Source organism: Cavia porcellus, unplaced genomic scaffold, assembly GCF_034190915.1.
Source record: "Cavia porcellus strain 051 isolate PalLab524CR breed Dunkin Hartley unplaced genomic scaffold, mCavPor4.1 scaffold_25, whole genome shotgun sequence".
Classification (NCBI taxonomy): Eukaryota; Metazoa; Chordata; class Mammalia; order Rodentia; family Caviidae; genus Cavia; species Cavia porcellus.
The window spans coordinates 35,723,079-35,738,256 of NW_026947508.1; the positions used below are offsets into that span (position 1 = coordinate 35,723,079).

The 15,178-nt window shown below is 38.1% G+C and overlaps 1 protein-coding gene across 2 annotated transcripts in view; it reads left to right on the top strand.

Annotated features, from left to right (window-relative positions):
• Positions 1–1,332: 1,332 nt before the first annotated feature.
• Eif2b3 (eukaryotic translation initiation factor 2B subunit gamma) overlaps positions 1,333–15,178 on the top strand; it is a 143,740-nt gene continuing 129,894 nt past the window's right edge. The window contains exons 1-2 of one of the 2 annotated variants that reach the window (XM_003461892.5): positions 1,333–1,421; positions 5,421–5,577. In XM_003461892.5, the coding sequence (XP_003461940.1) occupies positions 5,430–5,577 (148 nt within the window). In that variant the 5' untranslated portion in view covers positions 1,333–1,421; positions 5,421–5,429. Of the gene's footprint in view, positions 1,473–5,420; positions 5,578–15,178 lie in introns of both variants that reach the window. The other variant, XM_004999915.4, reaches the window with a different exon arrangement.

Below are 15,178 nucleotides of genomic sequence, written 5' to 3' on the forward strand. Positions count from 1 at the left end.
GAAGCCCTGCCAATTCCTGGTCTGCAAGGGATCTGTGTAATTTTTTTTATTTAAAGGTAAAAACACAAAACAGTAAAAGGGTACAAGTAATACAGAATTTCAAAAAAAAATAAACAGTAAGAAATCACTAGTTAATAGATTACATGTTGTCATCTTAGAAATAGTTGTTCAAATTACAAAATTAAAGCATACAAAGTGGACGTTCAGACAGTAAGATTGAAAACAGTTCTGTTCAATGATCCAACAAAAACTTAGTAATATGGTTTTCTATCTTACACACTTAAATATACATGCAGTTATATCCTTTAGAGCACTTTCTTTTCCTCTCTTTTTTACAATAACAATTACACATTTTGGGTTTTATTACTCCCACAGTTCTTATTACTTTTTTTTGAAAAGAATAAAACCAAATGTGACAAAACAAAATAGTCAGTTAGAACACAAGCATGGATATAGTACATGATGTAAAAACAGAATACCAGGTGATCAATGGTTACCATAATGCCTCTTGCTATCTTAAAAAGAGTTGCCTATATCTTTAGATATAATAAAATTGAACAAAACAGTACAAAACAAAACCAATAAAACCTAAACATTGGAGACCTTACAGGACTTCAAAAGAAGATAATACTCAAACCAGAATGGACATCATAGTGAATCTTACTGCCTTCAAAGTAGTTGCCTATACCCTTAAACGATACTATCAAACAAAACAGAATAGAGTAAAATCAGTCAAAACAAGATGGTGAGAGCAGCACAGGGGTTCAAATCAAATTAATAGGAAAACAAAAAAGTTACTATAATATATCCTGCGATAACAGTTTTGGGAGAATGGCCATTTTCACAGTTTTTATTCTTTCTTTCCATGAGCAAGGGATCTTTCCATTTTCTGAGATTATCTTCAATTTCTTTTTTCAGTGTATTATAATTTTCTCTGCATAGGTCTTTCACTTCTTTCGTGAGGATCTGTCTAATTTTTCCCCACCTTACTAGGTAACCAATACTGGCCATACACTTATTTTCAGAGTGACAGTTGAGGCCAGGTCCTGGAACGGAAACTCCCTGAGAAAAGAGGCTGTGAGTTGTTCCTTCTGTATTTTTGGCAACCGGCACTGGAAGAGACACTCAATAAGCTTTGGTGATTTGTGAATGAACCAAGGATCAGAGCTAGCAAAACTCCAAGTCCTAGTACCAACAGGAGATTGGCGGGTTCCTCAGCAGCCTTCTCCTCAGTTACCCATCCAGCAGGCACCCCTGGGCTTTTTCTCCGTCATCCGTCACTCGGTACTCGTCCCTTCTCAGCGGGTCTGCCTGGGACATCCCAATCGATCTGCTCGGCCATCTCGCGCCTGCGCCTTTAGATTGTCAGTCGGCAGCGGCGTGGAGATCGCTGGGAGCGTGGCTACCAGCCGGGAGCTGAGGTAAGGCTGTGGCTTTGGTCTGCCAGGCCGCGAGCTAACTGGCTGATCCAGGTGAGCCCCGCGGTGGGAGCTGGTGACCCCTCCACTTCTGAGGGAGGCACGCTCGCGGAATTGGAACCAGGTGGACCCTGAAGAGTAGGCGGGGATGCTGAATCCCAAAGTCTCCAACTCGAATCCCTGCGCAACCCAGTAGTGGAAGCCTAAGTGTCTGAATTAGAAGGAAGGTTGGGAGCGTCGATCCCACTAACCTGTGCAGCAGGTGGAGAAACTTGAGTTTCGGGGAGGGAGAGTTCCTCTCGAAGTCACAGCCAGTGAACGCCAGACCTGGCACCAGACGCTCTTAGCACAATGCTTGTACGGTTCCCATCCTTTAGCTCTTCACTCATTTGTCAAATCCACTGCTAGTTGTTTGGGTGCAGAGCAGTGCAATAACAAGGAGCAACGCAGTTAAGACCCTTCTCTCAGGCAGCACTCAGTGTGGTGTCAGACCAGTTGCCATGCCGTGGTCAGACTTACTTATTTACAATTGGAGAAGGCCCTGAGTGTGGCGAGGCACGAATGAGAACCAAGAGCACCTTGTGAAGCTCTGGAGCCTAGCAGCACTCATTGCTTTGATTTCCACCACCCAGAATCATGGCGTGGCGTTGACACTGACACGTTTGACAGTTTTCCTGTGTTATGTTCATAACAATTCTTGCTTCCTAGGTTGTCTTCTTCACCTAGAGACTCATTGAGAGCAGGGATCTCAGACCCCAGCGACCTAGGTTCTAATGCCTTTTACGGGCTATTGGGATCTTCATTCCAGAAACACTGAAGACATCACATCTGACTAGGAATACAATGATGACAACATATAGTACCTGCCTTTGGGAGGCATTGAATGTCACACTTAGACATTTAAACATACATGTGCAAGGAAGCCTGTAAAGGCTGAGATAATATGTACATGGCAGAGTGAAAGCACATAGGAAAAACCGAATCTGTTCTGCAGAAATGTACGAAGGGCTAGGAACAGTTTCCTAGGCAAGATTATTTGGGAGGAGACTGGTACTGAGGCATTGATTGAACCCAGGACCTTCACACAAGCTACATCCCCAATCCTTTTGGAATTTTACATACCCCCACGTAGTATTTTGAGACAGGATTTTGCTGAGTTGTAAATTGTTTAAGCTGGACTTGAACTTGTGATGCTCCTGCTCCAGTATTACAGAGTGCTCATCAGGAATGGGTCATGATGATTGTCCTTTCTTTTTTGAGACAGGGTTTCATTGTGCAATTCAGGCTGGCCTTGAACGGACTTTGTAGCCCAGTCTGGTCTCAAACTCACAGTAATCCTTCTGCCTCAAGCCTCCCAAGTGCTGGGATTATAAGCATGATTCACCATGCAAAGTGGCAAGATGATTCTTGCACTGAGTCTTAAAGTTTAATAATTGTACTGGGCACAGAGAGAGGCAATTTAGGGCATAGTGGTGTGCACATATACTTCTTCTTCAGCTACTTCAGATGCTGAGGCAGCAGGACCACTAGAGCCCAAGAGTTTGAGATTGTAGTATGCTATGCCCAGAGGCTGTCTGTCCTGAGTTTGGCTTGAATGCGGTGCTTTAAGGGAGCAAGGTCCGACCTGGCAGCATGTGCCAATCAATGGAATACTGGCTGTACTTCAGCCAGGGCAACTCAGTGAGACTCATTCTCTCTCCCTATTTTTTTTTTTTTTTTTTTTTTTGTTACTGGGGATTGAACTCATGACTTCAGGCTTACCAGAAAGGCACTTATGCTGCTCAGCTAAACTCCCAGACCTTTGTTTTTTTAAGACTAGGTCTTTTGGTATAGTACATACTGGCCATAAGCTCACTGTGTAGCTCAGGCTGGCCTTGAACTTGCAGTCCCCAGCTCATCCTCCCAGATACTGGAATTACAAGTGTGCACTACTGTGCACTCAGCTTCAAGACTCTACGTTTAAAAAAAAAAAAAAGTGCTGTGATCAGAATTCTGAAACACGATGGTTCCATTGGTGTAGAAGGCATTCCATGATCTAGCTTATATCTAATAATATCAAATAGTCATACAGTGCATATGAGGGGAATGAATATTATTTGTGGGCTTTATGTAGAATAACTGTGTGTATGTGTGTGTGTGTGTGTGTGTGTGTGCATGTGCACACGTGCGTGTACATGTCTGCATATGCTAGGCAAGTGCACTACAACTGACCTACACCACCAGTCCTCATTTAATATTACAGCTCAATGAAATAGAAGCCATAATTATTCCTCTTATAAAATGAAAAAAGCCAAGGCATAAAAAGTTATGTAGCTTGCCCTAGTTCACATAGCTAATAAATGGTAGAGTTAGAATTTATGCCCAGGCAACCTTGCTTCTGATCTGTGAGTTTAACCACCAGCCTGCCTTTCTAAAAACTGAGAATGCTGTTTTAAATATCAGGCTCCAGGTAAAAACACTTGTAAGGGGCCAAACCAGAACTCAGACTCAAATCTTTTGACTCTTTAAGAGTCCACTGCTCTTTTCATAATGACATCAAATGTTATGGGAGTTAATGCCAAAGTGAAGATTAAATTCCATTCTGAGGCAGTATCTGCTGAAATTGAAATGACCATATCCTTAAATTTTGAAAGTTGTTCAAGAACTTTCACTTTGTACCTTGGGTATACTGGGTGTTTGTTTGTTTGTTTTGAGCAGGGTCTCACCATGTAGTTCAGGCTGGCCTTGAACTCACTGTGTAGCCCACATTAGCCTCAAAGTCAGAGTGATCCTCCTGCCTCAGCCTTGCAAGTGCTAGAATTACAGGCATGCACCATCGTGTCCAGCTTGTTTTTTGGGGGGTTTTGAGACAGTATCTTGTTAAGTAGTCTTGGCCTGGCTTTGAATTACCTATACTGTCTAGGCTGAGCTTAAACTCAGGGTCCTTTTGCCTCGGCTCTAGAATGTTGAGATTACAGACATGTGCCTCCACACCTGGCCGAGTGCTGTAGTTTAGATACTGATGTGTGATGACCCGGACCAATTATTATTATGGTAAAGGTGCAGCAGTATTTGCCCATAACACCAATATGGTATTAGATTTTCTCTGAATCATTTTCTCTGAAAAATGTATTAAAATGATTCCATCATTTGTTGTAATCAAAGAAAACTTTCAGTTTAAATTAGTAAGAATTTATAACCTTTCAGTGTGCCTCCATTCTGTGCTTATAAAGCTGCTATAAAGAGATTCTTTTCAAGGTCAAATAGGTTCTTTTATTACCTGAGTTTGAAAAAAGGAATTAACAATTTGGAATGTTTGTCTAATTGGGTTCTTCAGATCCTAGGTTTAGATTACATTTGTGTTTATAGTGGTATCTTTCACTATTAGGGATAATGAGAAGACTAGAGTAGACGACTGAATCATTGGAGGAATCTTAAGTCAATTTTATACTTTTCAGAGGCCTAACACGCTTGTTTTTGTTATTAGTGAGTTTTTTAAAAGTGTTTTTAAGGAATAAAAATTTACATACTAGAAATCTTCTTGGTAAACTCTTTACTTCTTCACAATGAATTTGAGCTTTACCTTCCTATAAAACTGTTCTGTTTCCTAGTAAGACTTAGATATTTCCTATGCACTATACCCATTGTATCTTGGATATACCCCTGACATGGCACTAATGATGGTATGTTGTAATTTATTAAATATGTCTCCTCTTAATAGCGAACAACTCAAAGCAGGAGCTAGGGTTTTTTTCACTTATTTACCTCTCCCCCTCTTTACCAAGGATGAATCTGAGAGTTTATGTTGGTGAGAGTGTGGTAAAGATATATGTATACTGCAATATATATATATATGTATATATATATTCCTGCAAAGGAGTTTTTCTTATTTTAGTAACTAAAGTTGAAAATGATACATCTGATATAAATGAGTTCTTAGTAATGTAAATAAAAATGAGTTAGTACTGTGTCTTTTGATTATTGTTATATCTTTTTTTCCATTGTCTTTTTCTGTACTTGCAGTTTATAAAAATGGAATTTCAAGCAGTAGTGATGGCAGTTGGTGGGGGATCTCGGATGACAGACCTGACTTCCAGCATTCCCAAACCTTTGCTTCCAGTTGGGAACAAGCCTTTAATTTGGTACCCACTGAACCTGCTTGAGCGTGTTGGATTTGAAGGTGAGCTATGACAATGAGATGCACCCATAAAACTTTTAGGATGTTTGATCCCAGTGATTTGTCAGCATTATGAAAGTAAACAGGATGAATGAGAGAAAAATGACGTATTTATTTATTTATTTTAAAGAGAGTAAAATCAAACAAAGCAAAACAGAATAAAGCTAATCAGAACAGAACAGAAATAGGAAATCAACAGTGGCTACCATAATGTCTCTTTATTTTCTTCAAAATAGCTATCCATATCATTAGTCATAATAGAATCAAACAAAACTAAGCAGAATAAAACCAGTCACACACAAGAATGAAAGTGTATTTTAAAGATAATAAAATCAAACAAAGAAAACAATAAAGCCGAGAACATGGTGAATAGATAGCAGCAGCTATGGAGGCTCTCTGGCCGCTTAGAATCCAGGAATGGGGCGGTGTGAGGAGTCCTAAGCAAGGGGAGCTATACTCTGCCGACCCAGAAACGAACTAAGCTAAGAGAAACCAACTGGAAACGCAATCCCAGTGCTATAACAGGAACAGATAAAATCTCAGCGTGGAAGCTGGATCCTGTGCCACTGGAAGCCACGATTTGAATTTCCTGTTGCCACTGCTGTGTCCAAATCAGCACGGCAGGGAGAAAGACGCGTGAAAACTCTGAGAGTGGGAATCAGCGAACAGAGTTGAGAACAGGACTGGCAGGGAGCCCTGCATCAACCTGCGGTGAGTGAGCGGACCGGGGACCCTTCCATAGAGTAGGAGGCTTCAGCAAAGGACATACTGGGACCGGGCAGACTTGCTGGAACAGGACATTGCAATAACTTTAGTCGCATATTCCCCTCTCAAGCGGGATTGGTGGGGAGTACCTGGCCTGGGTACACCGCTGACTAAGACCCAGTAGGCTAGCCCAAACCAGTCCCAGCACCTGGTGGTGCACGCTAGCAGTGAAGCCTTTGGTAGGTTGACCTGGAGGGGCAGGCCCAGCAGAGGCTGCCCAGGTCTGTGTCTCCCTAGTATACTGCAGTGGGTGGGAACATCTAGCCCATGCATTTCAAACAAACTGTAACAGACAAAGAGAAAAAAATTGGGCCTCCTATATTCGCTTGTATGGAAGGAACAAAAAGTATGGGAAGAGGGAGCAACAAGAAAGGGTCCTCAATCCCCAATCCTGAGAACACTGATCTAGGAAAGGTAAATGCAAAGGAGAATGAGGAAAGAAAAACATGTAATATCAGACACGGTACCACTAGACATAAAACGATATCTCTGGAGCTTCATAGATGAGTTCAAAAGAGAAGTATTTAACGAAATAAAGCAAGATATAAGTAGAATAGTTAGAGAAATGCTAAGCACCGCCCAAGAAAAAACAGATGGTTAAATGGAAGAACAGAAAAAAGGGGAGAATTATTTGATGGAGAAAATAGAGAAAACATAGAATACATGAAGCAGATTCAAAGAGATTACCAGGAAACTAAAAACTCTATTGAAAGCTAGCATAATAGCTTGAAATAAACTAAGGATAGATTGTCTGAACTGGAGGGCAGATTTGTAATGTGGGAGCATGAAATGAAAAACTTCTTAAAAATAACAAGAAAACAGCAATAATGCAAAGGCTAGAAGATGATAAAAGGATCTATAACTTCAGAATTAAGAACATAAAAGAAGAAGTAGGGACACAAACAAATGGACTACAACAGCTATTCACAGAAATAATCCAAGAGAATTCCCCTAATTTAGGAAAAGGTAAAGATACTCAGATGTATGAGGCATACAGGACCCCAGCCACCTACAACCCAAACAGAGCTACACCCAGGCATATAATAATCAAAGTTGCAGAAATCCAATATAAGAACAGAATATTAAAAGCCGTCAGAGACAAGAAACAGATCACTTACAAGGGAACACCCATCAGAATTACAGTAGACTTCTCGGCACAAACCATCAAATCACGAAGAGCGTGGGGAGAAATAATTCAAGCTTTGAAAGATAATATATAACCTCCAAGACTGATATATCCTGCACAACTGTCCCTAGAAATTGATGGAAAAACAAGGTGCTTCCAGGATAAAGAGGAACTAGGGGAATTTGCAACCACCAATTCAACTCTACAGAGAATACTGCAGGGCATTCTAAAAGAGAAAAATACCAAGATTCTAGAAACTGGCAGAGAGGCCACAATAAATGGAGCAGAAAGCAAAATGAAGAAGACAAACTGACAACAAATGACAGAAAAAGATCTCAACAGAAATGAGGCAGAGAAGATTGGATGGTAGGAACAGCCATTTTGGAGAAAACAAGACATTATAATGGCTAGTGCTGATTTAGTATCATCTTGTTTTGAAGTCCCATCAAGCTTTTATTCTTCTGTCTTCATTGGTCTTGACAGATTGTATCTTATTGGATTTTATTATGTGTGATAATATAAGCAAGAACTTTTATGGACAGGGAGATTATACAGAAACCATTGTTCATTTTCTGTTAGTTGGTTCTAAATACCCTGTAATAATGTCATTCTCTTGAATGGTTTTACATTGTCTGGATATGTTTGGTGCTACAGTATACAAAGTTATACTCAAAGATTTCAAGGAAAGAGACACTATGGTAACTACTTTTATGTCAGGATATCTTGTGGTGAAACACTATTTTGCTTAAATGGTTATGTTTTGACCTGCGCTGTTTTGTTGTTATACCCTCTTTTATCTCAATCTCCTTTTTTTAATTATTTACTTTTTTATTCTTATTTTTTTAATTAAGGGAAAAATAAAAATAGCAGGATACATTATAGTAACCCACTTTGATTTCCTGTTAACTTGATTTGAACCCCTGTATTGCTCTCACCATCTTGTTTTGACTGATTTTCCCCTATTCTGCTTGGCTTGATAGTACCAAGTTCGAAAGTATAGGCAACAACTGTGAAGACAATAAGATTCATTATGACGCCCATTCTGGTTGACTATTATCTTCTTTTAAAGTCCTGTAATGTCTCCAATGTTTTGGTTTTATTCTTTACTGTTTTGTTCAATTTTATTATAACTGATGATATAGACAATTCTTCTTAAGATAGCAAGAGGCAGTATGATAATCATTGTTGATCACCTTGTATTTTGTTTTTACATTATCTATTATGTCCATCCTTTTGATTTGACTGACTCTGTTCTGTTATGTCACATTTGGTTTTACTCTCTTCAAAAAAAGTAATAAGAACTGTGGGAATAATAAAATCCAAAATGTGTAATTACAAAAGAAAGGACAAGAAAGTGCTCTAAAGGATATAACTGCATATATATTTAAGTGTATAAGATAGATAACCATATTACTGAGTTTTGTTGGATCATTGAACAAAACTGTTTGCAATCTCACTGTTTGAAAATCCACTTTGTATGCTTTAATTTTGTAACTTGAACAACTATTTCTAAGATAACAATATGTAATCTATTAACTAGTGATTTCCTACTGTTTATGCTTTCTGAAATTCTGTATAACTTGTACCCTTTTTCTGTTTTTTTTTTCTTTTTCTCCTTAAATACAATTAAAAAACAAAAAAGAACAGTAATGCCAATCAAAACAAAATAGTGAAAGGGATACAAGATTTCAAAACAGGATAATAGGAAATCAACTATGACTATCTCTTTGTTATCTTCAAAGTTGCTGCACATACCATCAGACATAGTAAAATCAAACAAAACAAAACAAAATGAAACCAGTCAAAACAGAACACTGAATATAATGAAACAATAAAATAGAATAAAATAAAACAGAATATTGGATTTCAAAAACAAGATGGAAATCCCCTATATTGCTATAGTAATATTGTTATCCTGTTAATAAAGTCTCAGACCACTGCCTTAGGCCTGCAAACAGTCAGTGAAACAGTAGAAGCATTAAGTTGTTTTGGTACCTGAGATGCTATTAACAGCCTGTGCTCTGAGTCAGCTGGTTGCTTACTGGGAGGGAAAGGGTATTGGTATCTCCCAGCCTGCATGCCAACTGGCTCATAAGAAGAGTGAATTGGCTTCATTGTTATTCCTCCTAGGCCCGGTGTGACTTCTTTCTTGGCATCTTTAAATTTGGAACATAGACATTTTTTCTGTGTGAAAAGATAGTGCTGTTACACAGCTGATCTCCATAATAATCCAAGATGAACCTTCTAAGGATATCAAAAGAACATACTGGGAATCTGAGTGCCTCATAATTGATACTTGCTGAGAATGTGCTATGTGCTAGGTAATATATTAAGTGTGAAATTACAGAATTGAAAAAAAAACAGCTCAGGCCTTGACTTCTAGAACCTTAACTCTAGTTGTAGGAGGAGTTTTCTAGTTTTTGCTTGAGTGGCTAAATAGACAATGTTGCTATTAAGTAGGGAAAGGAATGTGGTGGAGAAAATATTTGAACAAAGATAATGAGTTCAGCTTTGGTCAACTGAGTTTGAAGTGTCCTGTAGTTAGGTAGAATAAATGAGAATACTAGTTGGGTTTAGCAGATGAGCATGTCAGAGCCGGGGGCCTAGTCTTTTGATCCTGTGTTCATTCCACTAAGAGTTGCCTTCCTGAAACAGACCTATAACTATTTCTGTGTAGTAGTCTATGTGACATTGGTGTCAAGAGATATATTTTATTTTTATTTTTTGACAGGTCTCACTAGGTATTTCAGGCTGGCTTAAAATCATTATGTAGTCCAGGCAGGCCTCACATTTTTTTTTTTTTTTTTTTTGTCTTTTTTCGTTTTTATCGGTACCGGGGACCGAACTCACGACTGCCTGCTTGCAAGGCAGGTGCTTATGCCGCTGAGCTAAATCCCCAGCCCAGGCCTCACATTTGCAGCATTCCTCCTGCCTCACCCTCCTGAGTGCTGAAATTATAGGACGTGCACTACCATGTCTGGACAACAGATATTTTAGAGCTTAATCTCAAAGATGAAGGTGATGGTGGGCATACCTTAATATACATTAAAATATCTCACTTTGCTTTATTAATTTTTTTTTGCTTTATTAATTCTTCATAGATTCGTCATCTGTAATTTTTGATACTGGGATCAAACTCATTACCTTGCACTTACCAGGCAAGTGCTTGAGCCACTGAGCTAAATTTCCGGCCCTGTCATGTGTAATTTTTACTTTCACAATATCTTTAGTTCACATTTGAGAGTTGCCTTTTATGATATATTTAATATCTACTGTGTGGAAAACTTTTCTCTTTTTTTTTTTTTTTTTTGGATTTTTTTTTGGAGGGTCTTGCTTTGTAATGCAGGCTGCTCTTGAACTCACTATCTAGTGCAGGCTGGCTCAAGCTTTGGCAGTCTTTCTGCCTTAGCCTCCTGAGTGCCAGGATTATAGGTGTGCGCTTTTGTGCCTGGCTGGAAAACTTTTTCTCTCACTGAAGCTCACTCAGAATGGGGGTGGGGTGGGGATGGAGAAGTGCTGGCTCCTAAATATTGGACTCTGAAGTTTAATAGCTATGCCTGTGTTCTTCATTCTTCATTGTTAATGGTTTTGTAGGAGGAAGTTAGTTTTTGTTTCCTTTTACACAAAAGAATATTTAGTATTTTGAGACAGGATCTTGCTATGAGGCCTAAACTACCTTTAAATTTATTGTAATCCTCATGCCTCAGCTTCCCTAATTCAGACATTATAGGAGGTACTACCATTCCTGGCTCACAAAAAAGACTCTTGATCTAGTTAGTAGATTGGACTATATTTGCAGTTACTACCATTACTTTATCTACTGTACCTCATCTACTGTGTCCTCACCAGCCTATGGAACTTTTGCCTCCTCTGTCCTCTGTCCTCTATCCTCTTGTGCTTCCATCATGTTGCATTTCTTTATTTTAGCACTTTTTTTTTTCTTTGTAGGGATTGAATTTACAAGCGCATACTTGCCAGACCATGCATTTATGCCACAGAGCTAAATCTCTAACCCTATTTTAGCAATTCTTAAGGATTGTTTTATTTTTTTTTTTTAGTTTTTAAATTTTTTTAAGAGCATAAAACAGAATAAAACCAATCAAAACAAACTAGTATAAGAGATACAGGACTTCAAAATATTATGGAATCAACAGTAGTTACCATGATGCCTTTTGATTTCTTCAAAATAATGTGAATAATGACATAGTAAAAGTCAACCAGAACAGAATAGAATAGAAACAATAAGAACAGCAATGAATGCAATAAAAGACTTCAAATCAAGCCAACAGTATATCCAAAATTGCTACCATAATATATCTTGGTATCTTTGAAATAGCTGCTCCTGCCATTGGATTTGACATAATCAAATAAAACAAAAGAGAATAAAACCTAACCCAACAAAACAATGGAAAAATACAGGATTTCAAAACAAGACCATAGGAAATTAACAATGACTGCAGTCCTCAGAAGGAGATGCCCCCTAGATGCCACACTGTGTACCACTATCCTCTGAACCGATGATCAGATCACTGGCCCGAAATCTGCCATGTTAGTGAAATAACAAAGCACCACAGGCATCCAATTGCATTTCACGTCCATAGCTATCATCACAGCCTGTATTTCTCTGGATAAGCCGGTCACTTAGGCAGTGGGGGGCTAGGGGATTGGTACTTCTTGTTTGCCATCCTACACACCAGAAGGGTCTGGGTTTTGGCTGTTTCAGTTCGGCAACGGCCTGTGCATGGCACTGGTTCCCAGATTGGGCTTGCTTGCTGATGTGGCCTTGTTCTTTCTACCCCTGGTTGTGAGTGGTGCTGACTCACGGGAAGAGGCTGGGGTCTCCTTAAGGACTGTTTTATACTATAGGTAATAGCATGGGAGACTTTGTGATCTTCCTCTGAGCAGGGACTATACCTAATTAATTTTTGTAATACAGTATCAACATTTTACATACAGTGTGCACTGGAGAAATTTTTGTTGAACCCCAGTGCATGGCTTACTTTTATGAAGTCTTTCTTAGCAAATCATTTCTATGTCTAATATCTCCATTTTTTTGTATCTTGAAGATAGTAATCATATTGAATTCTTTTCTGAATTCTCAGTCATATTTTTCCTTTCTATATTATATATATTCCATATATTAATATTTGTTGGATGAATTAGTGGCTAATTGGAAAAAGAAAGGAAGAAGAAAGGAATGAAAGTTAAATGATTTGAAAGAAAAAAAAGGAGAAAGTAGAAAAAGTGACTAGTGAAAAGGAAGGATAATTGTGATTTAGAGAACTATCATGGGAATTATTAGAGATATTAAAAATTCAAACTCAGTGACATTTCACTGGAGATCGATAGCAAAACTCCAAGTTTTTTTACTTTAGTTAATAGCTAAATGGATAAGATAAAAATATATTTCTGGAAATTTACCTCATTTAGGTTCCTGGTGAGCTGCAGTGAAATAGTAGTTGCTGCTTTATAGGAAGTAGTGATAACTCTGTTGTTTGTCCTGAATGAAGATTTAAAATATCCCATTTGTATGTTTTGTGAAATGACCTTATGAATTCTTTATATCCACAAAAAAGTGTTGTATAAAATATTAATGTAGACACTAATTATACAAACTTGAGTTTTCTTTGTAACACTGATTTACTAGTTGTGCATTCCTGAGTAAAGATAGTCTCTTTTGGTCCAAAGTTCTTCATTTTTTTAACATAAATTTATTTTTATAAGTACATTTTTACAGTGTATAATAATCACATTTGTCATGGGGAGTTAGTATATGCACATGATACATCTTAACTTATTTTTTCATCCCCTTTCTCTCCCTCCCTCCCTCCCCATCTCACCTCTCTTTCTCTCCCTCCCCCCACCATTGCTTTTGCTATTCTGTCTTTTGTTCTGTATAAATTTTATTTTTTTCCATATGAATTTTAGAATTGTTTACTGTAATTCTCTGAAGAATGGTGTTGGTGTTTTGATTGGGATTGCATTAAATCTGTGTATCAGTTTTGTTTCTAGTTATTAGTTTAGTTTAGTTTTGTTTGTACCAGGGATTGAAGTCATGACCTTATGCTTGCCAGGCAAGTGCTTGTGTCACTGAGCTAAATCCCTGGCCTGTATATCAGTATTGGAAGTGTGGCCATTTTGACAATATTGGTTCTGCCAATCGAGGAAAGGGGAAATCTTTCCATTTTTCTGATATCCTCTTCAATGTCCTTTGTCAGAATACTGTAGTTTTCATTGTAGAGGTCTTTCACCTTCCTGGTTAGGTTAGTTATTGGGAGCTGATGAGCTAGTGAGCATTTACAAGTGTGAAGCTGAAAGCACAAGTGCCCGAACAGGAGTGCCCCAAGGGCACAGAGCACCTGAGAAATGCCCTGGATGCATGGAGTGCCAAAAGTACGTACATGTTTATAATTGTTATCTCTTCCTATTGAATTGTTCCCTTATCCTTCTTTGCCCCTTCTGATTAGTTTTGGCTTGAAGTGCACTTAATAGGGTAGCTTCTCCTGCTTGTTTTGAGGGTCTCATTGCATAGAATATTGTTTTCCATTCTTTGGTTTTTAGTCTGTGAATTTCTTTTTGGATTCAATGTGTTTTTTGTATGCAGCATATCATTAGGTTTTGTTCCTTGTTCTAATCTGCCAATCTTTTGACAGGGTACTTGAAACCATTCACATTGGAGAGTTATTACTGATAGGTATTGACTTGTACCTGATACTGCATTATTTTTCTGTTGCTGGTTTACTTTTTTCCCTTTCTGCTTAACTGCTCATCCTGCCTGGGGTATATTGATTCAATTAGACATTTTGGCATTGTTGACTATATTGTCTCTTTCTAGCATATCCTTGAGATCTGTGCTGGTTTGATGGTCATAAAAATTTTAAGGTGCTCTTTGTCATAGGAAATACCTTATTTCTTTTTTAAAGCTAATTTTGTAGGCTGAATAAGTCTGGGTTGGAAGTTTTTTTTCTTCTAGAACTTAAAAACACTTCATTCCAGACTGGGAATGTAACTCAGAGGCACAGTGCCTGCCTGGCAAGTGCGAGATCATGAGTTTGATTGCTGGTACCAACAAAACAAAACAAGAACCTCACTCTAAAATTTCCTGGCCTTAAGTGTTTGTGTCAAGAAATAAGCTGTAGTTTTGATGAGTTTACCTGTATAAGCAATCCATTGCTTTTCTCTAACAGACAGGTAGGTGCTTGTGTTACTGAGCTAAATCCATGGCCTGAGATATTTTAAAAAATCTTTAAGATTCTGTCCTTATGTTCAATTTCTAGGATATTGACTATGATGTGTCATGGAGAAGTTATTTTTTGGTCACAGCTATTTGAAATTTTATATACCTAACTTACCTATATATTTAATTCTTTCTCCATATTTTGATTTTTTTTTTTTTTTGTACCAGAGATCAAATTCATGACCTTCAGGGATGCGCTCGTGCCACTAAGCTAAATCCCCAGCCCATTTTCTACATATTTTGAAAGTTATCCTGTATTATTTCTGTGAACAGGTTTTTTTTTTTTTAATGCCATTTGTGTTGTTTTCTGATTTTTCACTAATTTCAATTAATCTTACTCTTTTTTGCATCATCTAGCAGCTGTTGGGTCCATTTTTCATGTATTCTCTTATTTTCAAGGCATCTCTGAGTAACTGGTTAGTGATATCAGCCTGTCTGCTAGTTTTGACACTTAATTCTTACGTTGATCACTTCTG